Here is a 24,325-nt window from a genome sequence, read left to right on the forward strand (position 1 = left end):
ATCATATACCATGGTCAGCTCATTAATGTTGAGCTACTTGATTCGCAAAACCACCCAAATCAAATCTTTGTGAGGAGATATATGCACATTGATGTGGGGGGTGGGGGGTGGGGGAGAGCCTTCGTTCAGTTGTTTTGAGATACAATTCATAGCCATAATATTTTGTCTCCATGTAGTATATATTTAGAAAGAATACTAATTAATAACTACATACAGATATGCTATAGCCTATAGCTATAGCCGTTACTCCTTAATGGCAGTACATCACAGAAAACTTTTTTCTCTCTTTTTTTCCCTTCATCTTGCCATATTTATAGCTCCATCTGGAGCCTTTTTTTTTCTTTGAGATGTAGAGCCTTTTTTCAATAAAAAGAGGGTTGGTAGCATGAAAAACTCTTAGTCCGAGGAAAATACCAAAGCTCTCAACTTCTTTCTCGGAGATGACCCGATGCAAATAAAAAATTATTACTTATGTACATAAATTTGTTTTTCTAAAAGAAAGCGAGTAAGTGAAAAGGTGAAAAATTACATTCTTTGGCTTGCATTCCAGAGAGCGAAAATTACATGGAAGAGAACAAATTTCCATTTTAGATGTAGATCTCACCCCCTTGAGGATACAGCAAACAAAGGCTATGTGGCCGGACTGGCCCATCTACACCTCCAGAGTCTTCTTCGGCCCTTCGTGTAATTGGGCTTTAATTGGGCATAATGGTGCCAGTACTCCCAGGGCGTCGTCATCCTCAACGCCCTCGTCAAACTCGCGCACTCCCGGTCAGGTCTCCGGCCAGAGTTTGGAGCTTGAAGACTTTGGTCGATACAGCGGCTGCAAAAGCAGCTCGAGTCGCGCCGCAACGCCGTGCCCAGCTAGCCTTTTCAATCACGCACGATTGGATCGTGTCTGCCCGTGGCCAAACTCGTGGCAGGAAGTTGGCTGCGCTCAAAACATAAGTAGGAGTACATAATAGTTCCAACAGAGGGTGATCTCGGGAGGATAGAAAATAAAACCTTAATAACAAACCTACTCCTGAAACTGGTGGCCCAGGAACTCCATTATTCCATTACAAACTTAGCAACCAACACAGCTGATAGCTATATTGGTATTCAGTGTCACAGTATAGACTGATGAGGTTTTTGCCGCCTGCAAAGTTCCAGCTCTTGCCATCTACATTTTTTTTGGATTAATGCCACAATGCCCAGCTAACTGAAGCGAGTCCAACCACATGAAGAAAAACTTTCCTCCAGAAAATCAAACAACCCAGAAAATAATATTTCACTTCATACAAGACTCCTAGTGGAACATCCCACTTTTTATATCATTTTAAATACTACCAAACTTTTGGACCTTTTTGAATTTTTAGACCTTTTTATTTTACTACATAGAAAAATTAAAAGCATTTTCTTAATCTAAACTTGCATGAAAACCTAAACCTTTTTTTGCATATTGTATATCCATAAACTCGAATCCTACCCCCCAATATCAAAACTCTATTTGAATTTACTAATCCCAAAATAAAAAATTCTTCCCATCCAACCCGCTACAATTACTAATCCTTCCCATCCAACCTGCTACAATTTAAATAGTTTCCCTTTTGGCCCCAAAATTCAATCTGGTCCAAAAACCTTCATGCCCCTTGCTCCTTTCATCTAATTCTGCCCAATTTACCACCACTAGCCCAACTCGGCTCACTTCTCTTTTCTCCTCATGTCTACTCCAACACTACCTCGCCACGGTCCAGCTAGCCGCACATCCCTAACGACCTCCCTTTCACCCTCCTCCGTCATCCTATCCTACTATCATCACTCCTCAATCCTCCAATCCCCAAAGTAAAAACACCACATGCTCCTTCACCATCCTTGTTCACTTCCATCTCGCCATATCCGCACCTGCGCTTGATGATGCGTACGGTGCCAAAATCCTCCCCTCTCATGCACGCCTACACTAAGTACATTCACTAACAGACGGTTCTTCTATAAAATAAGAATCAGAGACGGACCATCCATTGGTAAGCTTTACCCACAGACTGTCCATTGGTACGTAATATTGCACTTTTGCCGACTGACTTCCGTCATTAATTTGATGTTGTGTTGTAGTGTACACACCGCAACTATACCTAATCATGGGCCATCCGACCCGACAAGCCGGACCTAACCCGAATCCACTAATATGTGGGTCGAGCTTTGGCTGAAATTTACGATCCGTAACAAAAAATTGCCCCATGCCAATCTCAAAACCCCCAACATGAACCAAAAATTGTACATAAAAATCAGGTTTAACCTGACCCATACCCAAAGTTGACCTGACCCGACCACATGGCAGATCAGGCCAGGGTTAAAAAATCCAGCCCAATGGTCGGCTTAGGCTGGGTTCGGGCTGCAGAAAAAATTAATAGCTTTTTATCACCCGACCCGATCCGACCCACAATCAGGTCTACCTTGAGGCGAACATGGCAGACCCACAATTATTCCTACCCCTCGAGCCTTGTAGTTGAAGGTGGCGAAGGCGATGCAATCGAAGCCAAAGTAAATGGAAAGCTCCTTGAGGCTTCATAACTATTTTAGCTACAATGCTAAACGGAGATGCTGACAAACCTTTACCACTGATGATGAAAACAGTTCCCATCGTATCATATCTTCACCTCAGTGTCCCTGTTTGGCCGATTGGTCCATTTCCCTCCTGTCGGTACCCCAGGACTGGGATACCCCCTCTTGCTGTGTCAAGGCAAGGGCCTTGTAGTTATCCTTGACTGCGTCCAAATAGCCGGACCCCTGCGGTCCGGAGTCCTGTTCCCCCGACAACGGTCCTGGACCTGTCTCACGGCTGGGAAAGGTCCAGGAACACCGCGTGTCCCGGAAGAGGCAGGCGCTCAGCCCGAACAGCCGGGGCTCCGGACCTCCCATGGAGTCCGGACCCCCGCGGAAGTCCCGGACCCCTCATAGGGTCCCGGACCACCTGTATAGTAACCGGACCCCTCACTAAGGGAAGAAATCAACACCCCGCCTCGAGGGGGTCCTGAGCCGACACGTGTCTACAAGCACAGACACGTATAAAAGGTCGCTTGGTCTCCATACTAAGCCTTACCCACCACTGCATTCATTGCGGTAGGTGGACGTCCACATTGATGTAGCAGAAGCCGAGGCGATTCTTTGACCAGGGGACACTATTGATCGCGTATTACCAAGATAGTGGAGCTGCTGGCGCCGCCCACACCGCGCCTGCCAGACTGCCACAACAGATGGATACGACGGCTCGGCTTCGCCCATTATGACGCCTACATAATAGCCTCCACAGGTCACGCCGCAAGCTACGTTCTGCCAACGGGCACCTTGCTGACGCGACCAGAGAAGACCTCCCTTCGTCAGAGAGTGAGCAGGGCATGAAAGCATATTGGAGGAAAGATTCGCTACCACTGTAGCCGTTTCATTACTCTACGCAGTACGCTGCACAGTCACATTGGGCCCACCTATCGGGGCATCAACGTCCTATGTATCCGCACCCCTTGGTCTATAAAAGGGGGGCGACCGCTAGAAGAAAACTCAGGCTGGGTGAAAGCCAAGACCCGGCAGAGGATAGGTTCATACACAACCAAGAACAAAACTTCTCCCAGTGGATGTAGGGTATTACGCTCCGGCGGCCTGAACCACTCTAAATCGTGTGTTCTTGTGTGCTTGTCCCAAAGCTAGATCAGCCCAATCGGCAAAGTACTTCCCCGAGTCCTCCCTCACTGGGAATAGGCGGGTGCGCTCCGCCACCCGGCTGTGGGTACCCTAGAAATCCCGCAACATTTGGCGCCGTCCGTGGGGAGTCAGGCGCTGGTTGGATCTTCGGGCTTCTGGGGCCGTGTTCATCCTCTGCAACGACGAACGAGAAGATGAAGGAAGGCAGGGCGTCACCCACTCCGCGTGCCGTGGCACTGGGGCACCAACGCCCACGGTGCGGTGGCGCACGGCAGCGGCATCTGTTTTGCGTCGCCACGGCAACACCTCAGAGCCGGCGCGGCAGCGCACAGCGGAGGCGCCGCTGGGCGCTGCTACCCCTACGTCGACTCAAGGGAGCCTGGAGCCGACGGCTATCCCGGAGGAAGTTGACCGTGTCGTCGTGTCGTCTCCGGCACCGCCCCGGCTCTTGGTGCTGCTGCAGACAGGACCCCGCCACCAGGCGCGAGCACCAAGGACAAGCCGGCGAACGACCGCCCTTCCCCACACTCCGTGCTCGTCCACACGAGCACACATTTTCCCACTGCGCCAGGGCGGAAAGCCAGCTCCTGCCGCAGCAGGGGGTGGGCGGCTGGCTCCCGGGGCGGACTGCGGCGGCAGGGGGCCTCTACCATTCAAAGCCAAAGAATTTGTCTCATGCTACCTAAGCATATGACAGCTCTTAGGCAAGGAGTGACCCCCCGAGCTCCCGAGGTGATGCTAGATGATGCAGTTCAGGCACATCTAGGGCGCCTTCGCCTCCGACGACTATGAAGAATTCAGGAGTGGCCATGCCACTTCCAACCGGAGAAGAACACGCTGTATAGCATGCAGCCGTAGGTTACTCCTAAGAAAAGATTAAGAGAGTTCATCCTTTGTAATAACGTGGCGCCTACGTGTGTGTCCAGAGCGGTCGAGGTCTGACCTTGTAAACCCGACCTCTGGCCCTATCACACAAACAGGCAAAAAGCGGTCCGGAGCGGTGGAGATCCGACCTCGTAAACCCGACCTCTGATGTATACCGTGATAACCACAATAATAAAGGAGATTTATTTTCTTAGTCTTGTCTCGTCTCCACCCTGATTACATTCATTCGTTCTGGTTGGCTATTTCTTGGTTAACCGTCGCTTCCCCCCAAACAGAGTCTTTTCTTTTGTTGCTAGCAACCCAAGTTAAGTTGCCGGCTTGAAGTCAGGTGAAGACGCCCCTTCTAGCTGGAAGGCAGTCCGGACCCCTAAGGACCTGCTCTGGAGAAGTGGTACTCGTATCCTGGGGTAAAGGAGCTCCGTGTAGCTTAGCCTGGTAATGTACCCTAAGTTCACGTACTTCACTAACCTGTTACAAGTACTCTAGTATCCGAGACTGCTGTCTTTAGGGGTCCCGGGCTCCCTTCTAGTATAAGGCTTGGTTTCTTGCACCTTACTGAAGGGTCCGGTGACATTTTTTCTTGGTTTCGTCAGCAATAACTCAAGCCCGCTCCGGCGGAGACCGCTCGCCACGGTCGACTCAAGTCCACTCCGGTGGTCCGCTCCGGCGGAGACCGCTCGCCACGGTCGACTCAAGTCCACTCCGGTGGCCGGCTCCGGCGGAGACCGCTCGCCACGGTCACTCAAGTCCACTCCGGTGGCCGGCTCCGGCGGAGACCGCTCGCCACGGTCACTCAAGTCCACTCCGGTGGCCCGCTCCGGCGGAGACCGCTCGCCACGGTCGACTCAAGTCCACTCCGGTGGCCCGCTCCGGCGGAGACCGCTCGCCACGGTCGACTCAAGTCCACTCCGGTGGCCCGCTCCGGCGGAGACCGCTCGCCACGGTCGACTCAAGTCCACTCCGGTGGCCCGCTCCGGCGGAGACCGCTCGCCACGGTCGACTCAAGTCCACTCCGGTGGCCCGCTCCGGCGGAGACCGCTCGCCACGATCGACTCAAGTCCACTCCGGTGGCCCGCTCCGGCGGAGACCGCTCGCCACGGTCACTCAAGTCCACTCCGGTGGCCCGCTCCGGCGGAGACCGCTCGCCACGGTCGACTCAAGTCCACTCCGGTGGCCCGCTCCGGCGGAGACCGCTCGTCACGGTCACAAGAGCCAGGTCCGGGAAGTAGTGCTTACTCCCTGAGCGATCTAAAGTCTGTGTAGTCGCCTAGCTTGGTTCCGTACCCTAAGCCTACACCTTCGTCGCCATGTGGAGAGCACTCTAGTACCTAAACCTGGCAACAGGTGTACCGGCCTCAGGGGTCCGGGACACCCGCTCTCTCCATGAGCACACCAACGCAATCAAATTGCGTAGAAACACATCACGATAGTGGCCCCACCCGCGGGTTCGTACCTCTCCCGAGGTGGGCCCGGGGGCCACTGTCGGTACCCCAGGACTGGGGTACCCCCTCTTGCTGTGTCAAGGCAAGGGCCTTGTAGTTATCCTTGACTGCGTCCAAACAGCCGGACCCCTGCGGTCCGGAGTCCTGTTCCCCCGACAACGGTCCCGGACCTGTCTCACGGCTGGGAAAGGTCCAGGAACACCGCGTGTCCCGGAAGAGGCAGGCGCTCAGCCTGAACAGCCGGGGCTCCGGACCTCCCGTGGAGTCCGGACCCCCGCGGAAGTCCCGGACCCCTCATAGGGAAGAAATCGACACCCCGCCTCGAGGGGGTCCGGAGCCGACACGTGTCTACAAGCACAGACACGTATAAAAGGTCGCTTGGTCTCCATACTAAGCCTTACCCACCACTGCATTCATTGCGGTAGGTGGACGTCCGCATTGATGTAGCAGAAGCCGAGGCGATTCTTTGACCAGGGGACACTATTGATCGCGTATTACCAAGATAGTGGAGCTGCTGGCGCCGCCCACGCCGCGCCTGCCAGTCTGCCACAACAGATGGATACGACGGCTCGGCTTCGCCCATTATGACGCCTACATAATAGCCTCCACAGGTCACGCCGCAAGCTACGTTCTCCCAACGGGCACCTTGCTGACGCAACCAGAGAAGACCTCCCTTCGTCAGAGAGTGAGCAGGGCATGGAAGCATATTGGAGGAAAGATTCGCTACCACTGTAGCCGTTTCATTACTCTACGCAGTACGCTGCACAGTCACGTTGGGCCCACCTGTCGGGGCATCAACGTCCTATGTATCCGCACCCCTTGGTCTATAAAAGGGGGGCGACCGCTAGAAGAAAACTCAGGCTGGGTGAAAGCCAAGACCCGGCAGATGATAGGTTCATACACAACCAAAAACAAAACTTCTCCTAGTGGATGTAGGGTATTACGCTCCGGTGGCCTGAACCACTCTAAATCGTGTGTTCTTGTGTGCTTGTCCCAAAGTTAGATCAGCCCAATCGCCAAAGTACTTCCCCGAGTCCTCCCTCACTGGGAATAGGCGGGTGCGCTCCGCCACCCGACTGTGGGTACCCTAGAAATCCCGCAACACCTCCTGACTTGCATTGTTGTAAGTAGGCAAACAAAAAAAAACCCAAGTAAGCTTGTCACTTTTTGTTTCTTTCTAAATCTAAGTTCAGTGTAGGAATAATGTAGGAATAATTTCCAATTCATGAAAAAGAGGTTCAGTGAAAAAGAAACACACGAAACGGGGTGACAAAAATGCTCCGGCGACATTCGTGATTACAATTTGTGAAACTATATATATCGTATCTTACATATATACGCATCACCATTATAGGCACGGGAACGGCGATGACGATGGACGAGGCTACGGCCATCGCCGGTGATCCCCCAGACAACGCAAGCACGCGAAACGAAAACGACCGGCGGACGCGACAACGAATGCCAAGTTCAGCTACACGAATATACAATATACATGTATATATGTATAGTGTGCAGTGTGCTGCTGCCACCTATGGTTCCTGCTGGCCGGCAAACCTCGCCGCGTTCCTGTGTAGGCACGCGGGGTCGGCCACGGAGCCCAGCAGCCCGGCCTCCTCGTGCCGGGCGGCGCCGTCCAGGAGCAGCAGCGCCACCATGTCCGTCGCGTCCTGATCACTGTTGTCCACGGCGTGCGCCGCCGCCCCCAGCGGCGGCGCCTTGCCGCAATAGTACTCCTGCTGCTGCTGCAAGCCCTGCCCGGCGGCGGCGGCGTGGTCCTCGTCAGGAGGGATGAGCTGGGACGCGACGAACCTGTCGAGCGCCCTCCAGTCCGTGGCCGCCGCGGGATCCCCCTCGCCGTCGGCGGCCGAGGCCCGGTGGCGGCTCATCTCCTGGTTCGGCAGCGGCGGCGGGCTCTCGAGCTGCGGGAGCTCCGCGAGGCGGCTGGAGTAGTGCAGGAGGGCACAGCTGGCTGCGGAGGCGGCGGCGGCGCCGCCGCCGTCCAGCTCGGGGGACTCTTGCTTGAAGCGCGCCGCGCCGGCGAGGACGGGGTCGTGGTAGTAGGGGTAGCTCGGGTCCCATGCGCCGGCGACGCCCCGCGGCGGGTGCATGGCGCGCTTCTTGAACGCTCGGCACACCACCCACCCTTCTTCCTGCATAATGAACACAACAAGCTTGCTTGCTTCAGAAATACTTGTCGATAGTGGTCCTTTCAACTAGCTAGGCGGGTGCAGCAACTTGACGAGCAAAAACATAATCCAATTTCGGGAGAGAGAGAAAAAAACTCTTCCGACTGCATATTTTGTATCGCCACTGCATTCTCTGAATTGTTACATATTATATGCTAGCCTCGTCAATTATTTCTGTTTCTGCGAAAACATTCTTGCAACTTCAAACAAAAAAAAAATCTTGCTCGTTCATGATTGGGCCAAATCTTTTAACAGGTCTGAAATCCCAGCCCAACATAGCCTAACATGAGCAATTTGTAAATGGGCTGGCTAGAATCTGCAGCCCAACATAGCCTGGAAAGCCCAACAGCCCATCCTAGGAGCAATTTGTGAGAGAACCAAGTTAGCTTTCCCCGGCCGAGCCGGCCGGCATCCCCGCGCCCTGCTGCTGATCTCGTCGCCGCCGGCGAACAGTGGCGTCGGCCAGCGCTGGAAAGCCACATGCGCAGAGCAGCAGAAGACTAACTAGGATGCAGGGCATGATAGCATGGACATGAACGAACGAACTCATGAAAAAGAGAGAGAGACGGGGATTGGAAAGGGAGCAGAATTGAATTGAAGGATCGGAGCTTAGCTAATCCCAGGAGCGGATGAGGGCTAGGGAGGTCTTGCCTGAGGCGCGGCGTTCTCGTCGGTCTCGAGGCGGTACTCGTGCATGATCCAGTCGGTCTTGCGGCCGTTGGGCGCCCTCCCGGTGTAGAAGACGAGCGTCTTCCGCATGCCGATGAGCCCGCCGCCGTGCCCGTGCTTGCTGTCGCGCACCGCCTTGTCCCGCCCCGTCGCCTTCCAGAACCCCGTCAACGTCGCCCGGTTCGTCCGCGTCCCCGTCGGGTACTTGCGGTCCTTGTAGCTGAAGAAGTACCAGTCGCTCTGCTCCTCGTACCCGATCTTGCAGTGCTCTTCGATCGATAGATGAGCATATATTCAGATGCATAGTGGATCAGATATTCAGATGCATGCAAATAAGCTGACGAGCGAGTGATGAGCACCTTGGAGATCCCATGGCTCGATGCGGTACAGGTCGACGTCGCGGATGACGTCGAGGTCGATCTTCTGCGAGGCCACCTTCTTCCGGAGGTAGTAGCCGACGAGCTCCTCGTCGGTGGGGTGGAACCTAAACCCTGGAGGCACGCATGACTCCATGATCACCAGCAGCACGTCAATTCAGCCAATCAGCCTGCATCAAATTCAGCAGCTCCTCAATGTATCTCACTCTTTCCAATCGGCCGGAGATAACGAAACAATTGCTCCAATCTTTCCAATCTACAGTACTCCTACTATGAGCTACGCATCATGCATGCATTGCAGGCCAGCATTTTTTTTTATACGATCAGCTAATAAGCTGCAGTTTTGAGAAACCAGACAGAACGAGACACGATACTGCTAGCTTGACTACTGGTGGGCTATGAAGGAAAGTATGCAAATGCAAGATGTGTGTGCAGATAGAATGATAGATGGGCATGTATGTATGGGTTTCCAGTGCTTTTGAAAAAGTTTAACGCAGGCACCATGCTGGGGTAGGTCTCCAGGTCAGTCAGTACGGTGAAGCCTGGGCATTATTAGTATAGTACAGGGTACGGTAAAGCCTGGGCAGCAGGCCGGGCCAAAACACAGCAATATTGCAGGCAGGGAATGATGGTGTCGAGGTCACGATCAGGAGCATATTGGGCGCCGTCAGCAGGGAATGATAGCTGCCACAGTGACATGGACCAGCCACCAGGGCACAGTAAAGTTTAAGCAGAAACCAATGTTATCTCCCAGTCTTAGATCTGTCAGTGGAGCTGATACCAATGTTTAAACAAGGTGTTTCAGATCAAAGCTTTCTGCAAAGAAGTGCAGTTCACCTTAAAAAGAAGGGACATGCTAGGAATGTACTAGTATATATAGCAGCAAATTAAGTAGTACGCTATTCCAGATTTTGCAATTGTTTGCATATATCTGTATACATAAAAAAAGAAGAAGTTGGATTACGTTGGTGCAAAACCAATGACGTTAGCAATGCGCCATGCAGAGAGCATGCGTGCTTGTTGTGGGGATGCATGCATATGAGTGAGGAAAAAAAGTAATGGAGATGAGCAGCAGACGGGAAAGATGTCTTTTGGATGATCAGGCTTGCTGCATGCCTGCACCGGAGACTGGAGGGGCTAGAAGGCCAGGGCACAACGATTGGCTCCTTGCACGGCCTCTGACCGATCTGTCCCTTTGTCTAGGAATTCCATGGCAAAGCTCTGGTTCTTTCACTTGTGGCCCCTCGAGGGATGCACAACTAACTTGTTGCAGGTCTATTCCATAGCCCATACTGCTTCAAGCCTTGTATGTATGTGGCAGATAAGACAGACATATAAAGACTCCATATGTGCATGCCAAGGTGAAAACTCTCAAAGGGGATTTAGTTGGCACCAAAAGTTTTTTTTCTTCAAAAAAAGCCATCAAAAGCTTCAATCAAGGAAAAATTTCTCGGCGAGAATTTTCCGAAAAAACCGAAAATCCTGTTTCTCGGCGGGGTCCGGTTTTTTTACTTATCGCCCGAAATTTTCGGCCCTTTTGAATCTCCGCCCAAACCAAATTGGTGCAGCCAAATATCAGGCCACCCCGCTACCTCATAACACTAAATCCTATTCATATTCCATTCCCCATCTCTCTTGGTCCCTCCATGACTTCATAGGAAGCCATGGCGATAGCGGTGGCCATATTAAACAGACTGTTTGTTGTGGCAAGAAAGTCATATTTATATGCATTGTTGTATCTTGTTTATACTATTAGATTGTTTGGAAATAATCTAGGTTACTTCCTGCATAAATTGAGAATTTTTTTCTAAATTTCATTCGAAATCACAATGGCAAATCCAATAATTTTCTGAGAAATCCGATAAACACGTTTCTCGCTGACCTCCGGTTTTTTTTCCTTACCGGTAAGGAAAACCTTGGCTTCAATACGAGTAATAAGGCAATAGCATCCGCACCAATTTCAAGCACTTTTCTCTCTACCTTCCTTGTTCCCTGCCTCTCTCCTCCTCGGGACACATCACCATTGCTGCCGCTTCCATACGTGCTCATGACCTCCTAATGTCGCCTCCATCCTTCTTGACCAACTTCTCTCACAACCTCTCATTGGCACTTCCTGCAAATAACCTCCATTTACCAGTGTTGTGTCTCACACCCATATATGTCCACCCCCATCTCATTAGTGGCCAAGGTTGATTCTCCAAGGTAACAAATGATAGATCTGGATCGGAATAGCAAGCACAAGCAGTGGCAGATGTTTAATTTTTAAAGACGAAGGGATCGATAAAAAGATTTAGGAAGTACCCCAATATTTGGGATCGGAAGAGGTTTCACTAACAACTCTACAACACAATGTTGTCCTGCACCAGGCATTGGCAGCATATGGTGACTACCATCTTGTTGACTTTCCATCTTTCCCTCTAAGATAGTTCTCCTTGCTTGTTTGGCTAGCGCTATGCCACATAAAAATGAGCCTACACATTTTGCAAATGTTTCCAATAATGTGGCTTGAAGCTAGATGCACTCAAATTTGATTGCTCGACCATTGTAAATGGTAAAACAAGGTTACAAGAAAAAAGGGATCAAAAGGAAAGGAAAGCAAATATATACTTCATCATTGCTCAGAAAACTGTATATCTAATTATTAAGGTAAAAATCATCATTTGTATCGAATGTGGAAAGTCACTCAATAAAAAAAGAGCATTATTTAGAAAAAAAACATGATTCTAAGAAGTTCTTACTGCTCACTGGACATATAGATGCAAAAGATCTAGTTTTTTGGTCAAATCATCATGGGATTTATTCAATCACATATGAGTTTATTAATGTATCATTTAAGCGGACACCAATTTGATTACTTTGGAATTTTGGATCAGAAAGAATTATAGGACCCAGTCATCTACGCAAGCAAGAGAACCTAACATTTTTAGCAACATATTAGTGCTTGGGACTTAATGGTGTCTTGAAGCATATTGTATTTTAGGAGTTATATTTTTCTTTTTCATAAATAACTATACTAGACTTCGAGATATCTTTGATGTACATATACTAACACAAACATCAAGGGAATCAGATTAATTGGTATTGAAAAAAAAAACTTCTTTGTGTTCATATGCATCCAATCAGTATGCGATCAATAAGAGAAATGCAAAAAGAAAGGAGTCCAAGATGAATTTAAGTACAACGTTCTTATCAATCATCTCAACTGCAGAAAGGTTGCAATAAATATTGAACAGCATATTGAAGATCTTCCATTCTCATAGCCGGTGAAAGAATTTTGTTTTTTTTTGAAAAAAAAGAGAGAACTCTGAATCTCTGATATGTATGGCAAACAGATGCACGCATACAGCCCTGAAAACAACTGCAAGAACGATACTTTTCAAAAGTGGGGAAATGCAAGAGCAGATAAAATCAAACATGGATCCTGCTACTTCTCCAAATTCATCAGCATCAGCCACAAGTACTAGCTAGTATCTTCAACTCACCTAGTCACCTCAGAGGGTCAATTATTCTACACCACAGGGACTAAAATTTTTCTTCTTCAGAGGTTGGGGGCATGAGAAGAGAGGCCGGGAGAGCACTCTGTGAGAGAGGAGAGGGAGTGTGTGAGGCTGTGAGCCTGTTTTAGAAAGGTGGAGGAGGAGAAGCAAAGGAGACGAGAAAGGTGGCTGGTGTTAAAAAAGGGTGGGGAGGCTCTCTTTCCTTCGCGCGTGGGTTGGAGGAATGAAGCCCCATGGGCCCTAGGGGACCCTTTTGGCCACCAAGCTGATGTCACATTGTCTTCCCGGCAGGCCTCTTCTTTCCATTGATATTTCCACTCCCCAGTCTTCATTGATAAGTCACACAACACTGCTATTGCAATTCTATAAGTGGTTGTCAAGAAACTGTGTAGGACGCGTGCTCCTGATCGATATATAGAATGCTTTTCGAGAACTACCAACACTGCATATTGAAGACCGACTATAATTCATGGATCGGTGATGGTTTCTGCTAAGTAGTGCTCCTATATATAACGCTGCCTCTTTAGGACGACAGCTATCTAGCTGCTACTGCTACTGCTACTGCTACTGCTACTGCTAGCCAATTCATTCATCATCAGTGAAGTGAATGAAGTTTGGGAGCCCGTATCAAGTAGGTCTTGAGTTCTTACAGTGACGCAGATAATGAAAAGCGATTGAAATTGAGGAATCAAGTTACCATTGTGTCTTAATTATTTTCTCATTTCTATGTGCAATTTTCTCATTACCAATCTTAAGCTAGCTATAGCTAGGGGATTAATAATCCTGCATAGTTCCATGTGCTGCCATTGCTGTATATATATCTCTCTCTGCTAAAATACAAGTAAACTTTTCAGACAATCATGATGAGATCAAAAGCACAGACGGCTTAAGAACAACTGTTGCAGTCTTAATCACTCAAGTCATCTCACTGTAGTTGCTTTTTGAAACTTACTGCACGACCACTCCACTAATAGGTAGCTTTGTACACCAGAATCCAACTATAACTACCGGTATAATGACCATGTAAAGGAACAAAAAGCTACGGGAGGAAATAATGTACATGGAATAGTATGACATGATTAAGGATGATTGCTAGAAACAATACATTACTGACCAAATTCTTATGCAACACAACGCCATGCACCGTTCCCCAAAAAAAATTGGAACCGAATGAAACTCTGAATTGAATCGATTTGCAAACTGTACTTGTGTTCATAGGTTGATTGCCAGCCGAGACACATGTAGTAGACTTCTTTTTTGGATCTCGAGACATCCAGAATTATCTTATCTATTCCTGGTAGAATCAACTAATATGGGCTGCAAGTGGAAATTTTATGCAAACTGAAAGGTGTATATGCATGTCACCAGCACTCAACACACCGGACGGAGACGACTCAGCAGTGCACTGCCGACTATCCGCCGGGCGTGCCTCTCACTCTTGTGGCCTTTTTCTGCTCACAACGACTGCTAGTACGTAGCTCTCGATCGGCCAGTCTCCAGCTGCTGCTGCTAATGATCGTGCATCCTCCAGACAATTTTCACGCGCACTGATCCCAAGGCCTACTGCTTTACGCGCGCGGACACGGACGCACACACTACTGGAGCGCGGCGACACTAATTACCCTCTGATCGCTTTTCTTATCCAGGCGACACCGCTCGCTAGCTTAATGATGAAGATGCAGTGCCAGGTCTGTACTTCAGTCAAGTGTGCGCGAGCACTGAACAACATGTGTCGTTTACACTACGCGGACTGCAATAGTTTCCAGGGAACGGAATGAAGCCTGACGAGCAATGAGGCAGTCTATCCCTTTAGATAATGAAAAAAAAAAGACTCTGCGCATCAAACTAAAGATGTATATGCCTATATGGTGGCCGAGCGAGCTTTTGTACTCAGTTAGCAGGCTACGAACTGTGAGCTTGGACGCATGTCTTCTGAACAAAACCAGCTTTTATCTTAGTCGTGTACTCCGTACTCGTGTTTCCAGTTCCAGGTCCACTACCCCCGCCCGGATCCATCTCTGATCTTGGAACATCATGTACTGCCATGGGACTCGTGGTAGTGATCGATCGAGCACGTACCGCAAGTCAAATGCTTTGTACTCAATTAGAATGAGTGATTTGATTGGGGTCCAGCTTCCATATAGCCAATCGATCGGGCACATACACTGAATATAATTGATCCAGGTCCTGATGAAGCCCACTAACTACGTGGCGTCGTGTCAGTATAATTCGATGATGCGATGGCGCCGGTGAGATGAGGTGACTACACAGACGCGAAAGGGCCGAGCTGAACCTCTACGTGTAATGGGGTCTTGGTGCTCTCCCCATTTCAGCGTGTTTCATGCCACTGCCAATTTGCCATGCACGGGGTCTATTTCAGGCTTCAGACATCATGCATCGACGCTTTACGTCGCTGATCGTGGGCTCGTGGTCGCAACTCGCAATGAGATGGTGCCTGTGAGTACATGCACCGATAGATGGGTACGGCGGCGGTGATGCTGGCTGCTAGCTAGCTGCAATCAGCGTGCCGATGCAGAGTGGTGGGGCGGCGGCCGATCCGATCCGGCGGGGGCATACGGACGTCGACGCCCGGCGCTCTCGCCGGGCCCGTGCGCATCCCCGATCCGGCCGGCAGCGGTCGCGCGGGTTCTAGAGCCAGGCGCGCGCGGCATCGCTCCGGGCGCCCGGCCGGCGCCCGTAGGCCCCGCGCGCACGCCCACCACCGCCCCCGTCCGGTCGACCGGCGGCGCACTGAGCGGCCGCCCCCCGGGCTGCTTGGCCAATGCGCCCGCCCGGCCGGCGCGCCGACCCAGCACCGGCGGTTACTTAGCTTGTGCCCGCGGGATACAGCGTCGTCGGCGTATGCGCAACCGGGCGGGTTAACCACGGCAAGCAACAGCTCGATCGATCCCTTTCCCTCGATCCATTATTCCCTGGAAAATGGATGCCCTTTTCAGCTCCCGTCCCCTTTGCATTGTGTTGTTCGGCGCGGAAAGGTACGGGCGCGTGGCGAGCGATCTTGCCGCTGCCGGCACAGGGAAGAAGATCCTTGGCGTAAGCGGCAAAAAGGCTACGAGCCACGCCCGGGAGCCTGCAGCTCCGTGCTGTATGCGCGCGCACCATATGGAGCGCCCATGGCAGGAGTAACGGTGCGCTCTCACCTTTCCCCGGAACAAAAAGTTGCAAGCTTTAGCATGCCGATCGATCGGCCGTCGGCAGCTAGCGCGAGATTCCGTGCTTGGTTGATACTACAAGCATGACAGGGCATCCCACGGTGGTGGAGCGCCATGAGATTGTTCTTGTTGCTTACGTCGGTGACACTCCTCGTTAGATCGAGCTCGTGGCCTATTGTTGATCCATTGCTAGCTGCTCCTTGGCATAGGCACACCAGAGGCGATCGAGCGAGCGAGAGAAGGCTGCTGTCACGCCGGCCAGGGGCCGGTGGTCCAATGCAAGAGATCTAGCTAGCTACTGTACAGTGTACATCGCATCGATCGTTTCGTCACTAGCGCTATGGCACACTCAATTTTGGGCATGGATAGCTAGTAGGTTGGTAGGAGGGACTAGGGAGGCGGCCGGATGGGCGGATGGCACACACCACGTTGGCCGTCGAAGAAAAAAGGCACGCACGGAAACACGCGTGCGCGTACAGGTGGCGCAGCAAGTATAGCCGCAGGCGGCCCGATAGCGTACCATGATTGTATACGCGGCTTGTCGCGCACTCTTGTGACACCATGTGAGCCTCAGAGCACGCAGCACGGCAGCAGGGTTCCTTCCTCCTTTTCCTATCCCTACCGCCTGTTCCGTGCGTGCACGGTGGCGCCGCCGCGCCGCCGATCATCTCCGGGCCGGCCGCCGGCGGCCGGCCGGCGATGCCGAATGATAGCTCGATCGGCAAGGGTGGCCGTCCATACATCCGCGGCCACGGTCGCGTACTTTCATCTGCCGATCGACGACGCCACGGGTACGTACGTCTCCTTGACCCGCCGCCGGAGGGGAGCTTTATTTGGTGCGAGCACGGCCGCCGCCGGCGGCCGCCGTCCAGCGATAGATATGATTTGAGCTAGCCCCCGCGTGCGGGCCGATGCGCGGTAGCGTGTGTGGTTATTTGCCCTGCCAGACCGACTCGATCGTTCACCTTTTGACGGCAGGGATTGTATGGCTCGCCGGTTGCCACCACTGCGGCTAGCAGCGATCGTTCACAGGGCAATCTCCAATCTAGTTGGTGGTGGAAAGCATTCTCGCCGGTGGCACGCACGCTCTGCTTTCTTCCCCGCGACTCCTCCTCGCGGCAATTATTCGTGATGCGCAACCTGTGGCGTGCTGCCCTTTTCACCGCTCCCTCTACCTGAGTCGAGTGCTTAGGAAGTCAGTCATCAGGAGCTAAGATGCAGCACGAGAGAAAGAAAAAGGGTTAGATTCATGGGCTATCAAGATGAGAAAAGGGATTGCGCCTCCCTCCACGTGACCGGCCCATGGTGAGCTTTGCTTCGGCATCCTTCGGCCTGTGGGCTGAAGCCTATTTATTTTTCTCTCAAAACACGAACTGGCCCACGCGGCTCACCGTTCGTTCCGCGCCCGGAACACGGCCCGTGAACAGCCCACTTTTTGGTTCCGCACAATTAAAAACCCGCACGCGTTTTGCAACGAAGAACCGCGAATGTTAGCAGTAACGCGCGCGACTGTCAGAATTTTTTTTAGCACAATACCTGCTGTCACATAAGTGCGTGGGCGCGCTAAATGCGCTGATTTTATTTTGGGAATACATCAGATGCAAACCAATTTTTTCGTGCAAATCATGTAAGCTTCAATCTGAGCTATCGAATCAACATTCAAGGGGAGGGGCGCAGGAGGTGGGAGGAGATTTGAAAAAGTATAATTACCCAATTCAAAGGTGGACGGTTAAGTGTAAAATTACCCAATCCCCTATGCCCCTTGGATGTTGATTCGGTGGCTCAGATTGAAATTTGCACGATTTATACCAAAAAAATTAGTTTGCACTTGATATATTCCCTTTTATCTTATGTGGTCTGCTGCTACGGCCCATGTGCGTAGCTGGCCGTTTGTTATTTGTCTGTTTGGCTAGCTGGCCCTATTCCTCTTTTAGTTCTATGTTTTATTTTCTATTTCTTCCTTCTATTTCGTTTTCTATTTGTTCATAGTTTTTTATTCTTCTTTATACTTCTGTGTTTTCCATGGTCTCTTTTTATCTCTTCACTTTTAATCTTGATGTATTCTTTCTTTTCTTCTTACTTAGTGTCCTTTATATTTCTTCATACTTTTCTTGTCCTTTTTCTTCCATTTCAAATTCTTATTCTCTTATTCTTATTTTCATCTATCCACTTATTTTATTATTCTAATTTCATTCTTTCCTTATTTCACACACTAAAATCTATAGATTTACTCTTTTCATAGGTTATATATATTATATGCTCGTGTCTCCTCGGATCTAACAGACACATTTTGTTCCAATAAAACAATTTATTTCAGTGGGACAATTTTTCGTTCCAATTGTAAGATTGGATCCCATTGAACAAATTCTAATATTTGTTCTGATGGAACAATTTGTTTCAATGGTACTATTAGTTTCAATTGAACAAATACTAATATTTGTTCCAATAGTACTGTTGGATGCAACAAATTCAAATAACAAATTATAAAATTGGTTCCATTGTAACAAATTTTACATTTGTTCCAATGAAAATTTTTATTCTTTTCTGTGACGCAATAATTTTTTTTTGTTCCAGGTTAGGCTGTACGTTTTGGTTGCTGTCACGTTTTTTTTTTATCATGTACTAATTCATCTAAGAGAAATATGAGCTTGGGGGCCTGCGGCCCGAAAAGAACGAAACAAATTATCAGCCCAACAAAATTAATTGTCGTGAATTAGCACCGAACAGCTTCTACTATCAGTCTCATCGCAGTAGCGCATGTTACGTGTATTGAAAGAGAAGGAAAATCAATATGATCTGTTTGAAAAATGATTTTGCGAAACACCGTGAACTGGTACAGAACTCTAGTCTAGATATATAAGAGCTCGGTTTAGATTCTTGTCATATATCTCTCCGTACTCCTGTCATTTCTTTGGTCTCTGCACTCCCATCAAAGAAACATTGCTTCACGTAAATGGCAAGGCCAACGTAGATGGAAACACGCACCAACAATCCTTTAAGCCTACAGACAGATGCATTTTTACATACAATAAATAAATCATCAGTACATACATGCATGTAGTAGATCGATCAGAGATCTAGTCGTAGCTTAGAAGAGAATTTGTCTCCAAATTTAAACAAAGCAGTGTGTGTCTATATATATATATATATGTTTTGCTTGATCGATCTGTTACTAGCAGTAGTACTTGTATTTGAGTGTGGTTGAATTTAAACAAACAAGGTGCTGCAACAAACGCATCCGCCTATCAAGGATATTGCTTACCTCGTAAAGTGTCAGGAAGCCACACTGTCTTTGCAAGAAACATGGCCTTATTAGACCATTATTTGTGATTTTGGTGTTTGAGTGACAACATAATTAATAAAACTAACAAGTTTGTGAGATTATATTTGTAGGATTTTTAGGTCTCATGGATATATAATCCAACATGTCCAATCTACCGCTGAGACGCCAAGTTCAATCCATCGTCAAGACGCCATATCCAATCCACCGCCGAGACACCAAAGTATAGAATATTTTTTAGGTGTCCAAATGATCACCGCGACGAATTGGACAAAGGGATGCAGAGATAGCTGGCCCAGTTTAACCGACGACCCTACACCGTTTAAACCGGCCGGCATCGGATAGACTGACACAAAAGCATCAGTGCAATTGGACAGTGCGCATTAAGACTAAACGAAGAAAGTCAGTAGCACCGGTTGAACCGACGGTGCAACAAGGAGCGTCGGTGCATTCACTTAGTTATTGCCCAAAGAGCATGGCAAACGACCAGAGCCGAATCTTTAACACCGGTTAAACCGACAGATCACTTAGAGGTGTCGGTGCATTGATCGGATCATTATCCAGAGAGCATGCAAGAGTGCAGATGAGAAGTTGTTCAGGACCGGTTAAACCGATCCTGAATGCGTCGGTTAAACCGACGGTCGGCACGTCTGCAGCAAGCGCCTGTTAGAAAGCGCAACGGCTTCCTCAGAGCTCAGTGTGACTGGTTTAATCGATGGTCTGGCACCGGAAGAACCGACGCCCACGCAGAAAAATGCTCAACGGCTACAAAAGGCTACTTCAAATTTGTGGGCTATATATATGCCATCCCCCGACTATTTGAAATTTGCTGGAGTTCCAAGACATCACACCCATACCCAAAAACACCTCCAAGCCATCCAAGAGTTTAGTGATCACATATTTAGTCCTTAGCACATCTTTGAGAGTGTTAGTGTCAGGTTAGCTCTTAAGTGAGTGAGAGAATAAGGTGTTGTTGCCTTGTGGATGGTTCTATAGTGAACAAAATCTTGTATCTCGGTGTGCCAGGCTCCTTGGAGTCTAAGTGGCTCGCCGGCACGTCTTCGACCCTCCGGCTTGGTGTGGAGCGGTGTCAACGACATTGTGCGGGGTACATGGAGACCCCATCCTGCATGGGCAAGCTCCTTAGTGGAAAACGGGATCAAAGTGACCGTGATTGTGTTCACAGAAGAGACTTGATTACCGGGAAGCGATACTCTTGATTGAGTGCTTGAACAACGTGGATGTAAGAGAGACTTAGTGTCAAACCGAATCACGGGATAAATCCTCATCCCTATTTTACGTTTTCGCATTTCATATTGTAATATTTGTCCCTTTACTTTCATAGAGTAGTGACTTGATAGGATTAGCTATAGGAGTATAGGTTATTAAACTCTTTTGGGATGAGGGTTTTACACTAGACGAATCATAGTTGTACATTTAGATAACATGTTTTAGTTTAAATTTTGTGCAAACTAGACGAGTCATAGGTTAAGGTTTTTAAGTTGCATAATTCACTTCCTTTCCCTCTTAGGCTTGAGCGTCCAATCACCTTTTGTCATGCTTGTACCTGCTGCATCTGCAGCAGGTACAAATGAGAAATCAACCGCTTGGTGCGCCTCGAGGAGCTCTCTGTGTCGAATCGGTCTATGATCTGTGTGGACTGTGGACACAATCTGCATCTTCCCAAGTAAACCAATGCAAAGTACAAGACTGAATATTTTCTTCAATCTAAAAAGAAAAACCAATGCAAAGTAGTGTCACCTGGATGCTGAAGATTGTTCAAGAAGGTAACTGCAGTGATGAGGTAGATAGAATGCTAGATCATCCTTATGAAGACACAGGATGATCAAAAATGCATGCAAGGCGGGTGTCAAGAATCTGACTGGTATCGATCTCAAAAAAAAAAAGGACCTGACTGGCTAGTATCTGCAAGCCGACAGTTGTGGGAAACTGAAGTAGGTGTATGGGTCAGTTGGTTTCGGTGACGACGTATGTTAGCTGTTCATCAGTCGGCAATAAGATAGGAAAGAGGTGACAGGCTGAGGAAGAATAAACGGACTGCCAAATTTGTCCAGTGTTATAGTAAATCAGTTGGGGGCAAAGAACCTACCTCAACTTTGCATTTTGCCAAGTAAACCAATACAAATTACAGTGTGGTAGTTTTCTGAGCAAGTGTGCTGCAAAACTGTAGTATGAAGATGAAGCAACGCTAAACTCAATTGGCAAATCATGACCCCTGTGTATTCCTATTTGATGGCAAAAACGCAATGCCAAACAACTCCTCTACCTGTATTATTCGCATTCAATGGCAAAAAGGGTTAAGAAAAAAAACAATGGGAACAAGGACTCAAGGAAACAAAACAAAATAAAACAACACAAATCTAGCTGCAGAGAAGCAGCAGGGTTCACAACACACACCCCCAACCCTCATGTGCACGCAGGCCTTGAAAAAGAATCCCCCACCCCACAAACTAAACAAACTTTCAGAACCAGAACACAGAAAGGCCTTTCAGCATAAGCAATCAGGAACACAGACCTCTCCATGCAAAGACAGAAAAAGCAGGCACCGAACATAAGCAATCAGCACTATGAAAATGATCACAATAACATGGTACTCAAGGCAGTTTAAGAACCACATTCAGCATGCCATACGATGAAACCGTTTGCTCAAGTGATGTCTGAGATGTCAAATCCATCTCTACCGTATAACACCCAATAGTTTGTCGTAATCACATTAGTTTCAACTAATGGGAATGTTCATGTTCAGCGAGGCTTAGCTGCTACTGGATCTGCCTGCTCTCTAATAGGAGCTGCCAATGCTCTTCTCATTCTCTTTGGTGACTGGTGAGAAGAAGCCCCATGTGTGGAATTCTTTTTGATGAGGGGGGCTGCGAAACATCAGAGCAGCAAGATTCAGGCCTTCGAGCACAGCAGATTGATCAAGAAACAAGCGATATGTAATACTTGAAATCAAGCTAGAGGTCTAAACGAGAATAGCAGGGGCTATGACTTGTCAACAAACCGCTTATAGATCACTACTACTACTACAGCAAACTCCAGCGACTTATAACCTGTTAGATCACTGCTACTAGCACTGCAATACTATGTCAGTACCGTGATCAATTACTTTTTCACAGTGAAGATAAATTAGAGGATCACAACTTCTTTACTACAAGGTCTATCACCTCTTCCAAATGAATGTTCACAAATTAACCAGGATACTGTATGAGCCGAGTCACCAATCACTCTTAGCAAGTTCGAGTCACAAGAGTTATCATTGCATAGTTCAATCAAATTAACTACAAATTTGCAGTATAAGAGTAAGAGTAGTTCGCCTTACCTAAAACCAAATACCGAAGAATCTTAGAATGGTCAGGACATCTCTGTTTTAAGAATAGCTTGATCAGCCAATGTCTAACAATGTAATAAGAATAACAAAAATACAAGGGTATAGAACTCACATCTTGCGCCCGAATACAACAAAAGTTCCCCAAGACGGTTTCTGTTTTAGTTGGTCTGAAAGCTCAGCAAGTTTCTCCACGTGCTCTAGTACCTTCTCCTGGGTCTTGGCATACAAATCCTGCTTCCGCTCGAACCGAGAAATGCCCTAAACATCAGAAAAGGCACTTAAGTTTCAAGTAAATCCGAAAGCATAATCTAAAACAGGAAATAGCAGATTCACACCTCCATGATTTGGAAATGTAGGGATGCACCAAATCTTTTTTGGTAAGCTCCCCGGAACATTAACTCTTCCTCTGAGTTTAATAGCATCTCATTCATCAAATTGATCACATAACGAACATCCTACGAAAAGCAATTTGTGAACAACTCTTCTTTGGTAAGCGCTTCCCTGAACATCATCAGACTTAAGTTTTTGCGTATTGCGTAATGCGTACCGGGGGCTTGACTTCTTCACCGAAGCCTGCTGTGCCTGTAGGCATGTGACGGGAGCTCCACGGGTAGCCGACGCGGGACCCGGCGATGAGAGTCGCACGGGCAGCAGAAGCTCCAATCGGATCATGCAGCGAGGATGGGTCGGGGCAGGTGCTGATGTCGGCTGCGATGCGTGCGGCTGCGGCCGTCGGTACCACCAGCGGCGAGGAGGAAGCGAAGTGCGGCGGCAGCGGGGAGCAGGACGGAGGGTAGAGCTGGCCGTACCTCTCGCCCGGCCGTACAGCCGCCGCGGTATCGCCGCGCAGCATGTCTCGGATACTCATCTCACTGGGCTCCCATGGCGGAAGGAGAATCTCATCCCACGGCGCCAGCAGAAATTCTGGGGAGGCCAAGTCGACACCGAATCCCACGGCCGCGATGGCCTCGGAGCCCAGCGCGTCGGAGGAGCACAAGTAGTCGTCCTCGCCCGAATGGGTCGCCGCGGGGGAGGCGATGCGCGGTGGCGCAAGCGTCGCGGGATCCGACGCGCCCCCGTGCTGAGGACGAAGGGCGCGGGAGGTGGCGGCCCTCGACGCGCAGGCGGCGGCGTGTTCGGCCGCGCGCTGAGCGGCCGCGGCGTGGTCGGCCGCGCGCAGAGCCGCGCGCATTGCAGCGGACGCGTGGGCGGTGTGCGCAGAGCCCAAGGCCGCGCGGTCGAGCAACAAGCGGCCCGTGGAGGAGGAGGCGGCGAGCGCAGCGGCCGCTGCCTTGGGCAGGTAGGGGGCCAGGGCTTCTAGAAGCCCCGCCATCCCCGCGTCCGTGAGAGCTCTTCGCAAGCGCGAGCGGAGGGAGGGACTGGGGAGACGAGAAGGGGGGAACGATTTGGATTTGGGGGGAAGACGAGACGGGACGGGGGGATTTGTCTGGCACGGCCCGTTCCGTTGGGTTTTGTGGGTCCCACACTCCCACGCGCGGGGGAAGCAAAATTCGGTTAGTTTGTGGGTCCCGCGAGACGAAATCGTGATCAACGAGAGAGTGGAGTTCATCTTTTTTTTAAAAAACAGACACCAAATTTGTAGAAAAAACAAATTAGTAGCACCGTATTAGCTTCATTGTTAAATCCACCATGAAATATGTTTTGACGTTGCATGTTTTTTTTTGTCCAGCACGAAAAAAAGTTACATATAAATTTTTGGACAAACAAAAAAAATACAAATTCTTTTGCCAGCTACAGTAAAAAATTTGTCCACCATGAAATATGACATGCA

General features: G+C 49.4%; 3 protein-coding genes across 4 annotated transcripts; all 3 read right to left on the reverse strand.

The window, feature by feature from the left end:
* Positions 1-7,269: 7,269 nt before the first annotated feature.
* LOC120651877 (NAC domain-containing protein 105-like) lies at positions 7,270-8,159 on the reverse strand. Its single transcript, XM_039929521.1, has one exon. It carries the CDS (start codon positions 8,156-8,158, stop codon positions 7,532-7,534), a length of 627 nt encoding a protein of 208 aa, XP_039785455.1. The 5' UTR covers position 8,159; the 3' UTR covers positions 7,270-7,531.
* A 644-nt stretch (positions 8,160-8,803) lies between these two features.
* Positions 8,804-12,939, reverse strand: LOC120651878 (NAC domain-containing protein 37-like). The gene is made up of 3 exons (XM_039929522.1): positions 12,717-12,939; positions 9,217-9,404; positions 8,804-9,126 (listed from the first exon to the last, which is right to left on the reverse strand). The coding sequence occupies exons 2-3, from the start codon at positions 9,368-9,370 to the stop codon at positions 8,825-8,827; spliced, it is 456 nt and encodes a 151-aa protein (XP_039785456.1). The 5' UTR covers positions 9,371-9,404; positions 12,717-12,939; the 3' UTR covers positions 8,804-8,824.
* Positions 12,940-21,746: 8,807 nt separating this feature from the next.
* Positions 21,747-23,926, reverse strand: LOC120648744. Of its 2 annotated transcripts, XM_039925418.1 has the most exons (5): positions 23,081-23,926; positions 22,869-22,988; positions 22,646-22,791; positions 22,525-22,567; positions 21,747-22,072 (listed from the first exon to the last, which is right to left on the reverse strand). In XM_039925418.1, the coding sequence occupies exons 1-4, from the start codon at positions 23,864-23,866 to the stop codon at positions 22,525-22,527; spliced, it is 1,095 nt and encodes a 364-aa protein (XP_039781352.1). In that variant the 5' UTR covers positions 23,867-23,926; the 3' UTR covers positions 21,747-22,072. The 2 variants fall into 2 exon arrangements, with proteins under 2 accessions (XP_039781352.1, XP_039781353.1); XM_039925419.1 differs by lacking the exon at positions 22,869-22,988.
* Positions 23,927-24,325: the final 399 nt, after the last annotated feature.

The sequence above is a fragment of the Panicum virgatum genome, chromosome 9K (assembly GCF_016808335.1).
Source record: "Panicum virgatum strain AP13 chromosome 9K, P.virgatum_v5, whole genome shotgun sequence".
NCBI lineage: Eukaryota > Viridiplantae > Streptophyta > Magnoliopsida > Poales > Poaceae > Panicum > Panicum virgatum.

Excerpts from the sequence above, each read along its gene's own strand:
- LOC120651878 (XM_039929522.1), bottom strand. The coding sequence starts at position 9,370 with ATGGAGTCATGCGTGCCTCCAGGGTTTAGGTTCCACCCCACCGACGAG. Across the intron at positions 9,127-9,216 it reads CGAGCCATGGGATCTCCAAG|AGCACTGCAAGATCGGGTAC; the intron begins GTGCTCATCACT and ends TATCGATCGAAG.
- LOC120651877 (XM_039929521.1), bottom strand. The coding sequence starts at position 8,158 with ATGCAGGAAGAAGGGTGGGTGGTGTGCCGAGCGTTCAAGAAGCGCGCC.
- LOC120648744 (XM_039925418.1), bottom strand. The coding sequence starts at position 23,866 with ATGGCGGGGCTTCTAGAAGCCCTGGCCCCCTACCTGCCCAAGGCAGCG. Across the intron at positions 22,989-23,080 it reads GTGAAGAAGTCAAGCCCCCG|GATGTTCGTTATGTGATCAA; the intron begins GTACGCATTACG and ends TGCTTTTCGTAG. Across the intron at positions 22,568-22,645 it reads GTTGTATTCGGGCGCAAGAT|AGATGTCCTGACCATTCTAA; the intron begins GTGAGTTCTATA and ends TTCTTAAAACAG.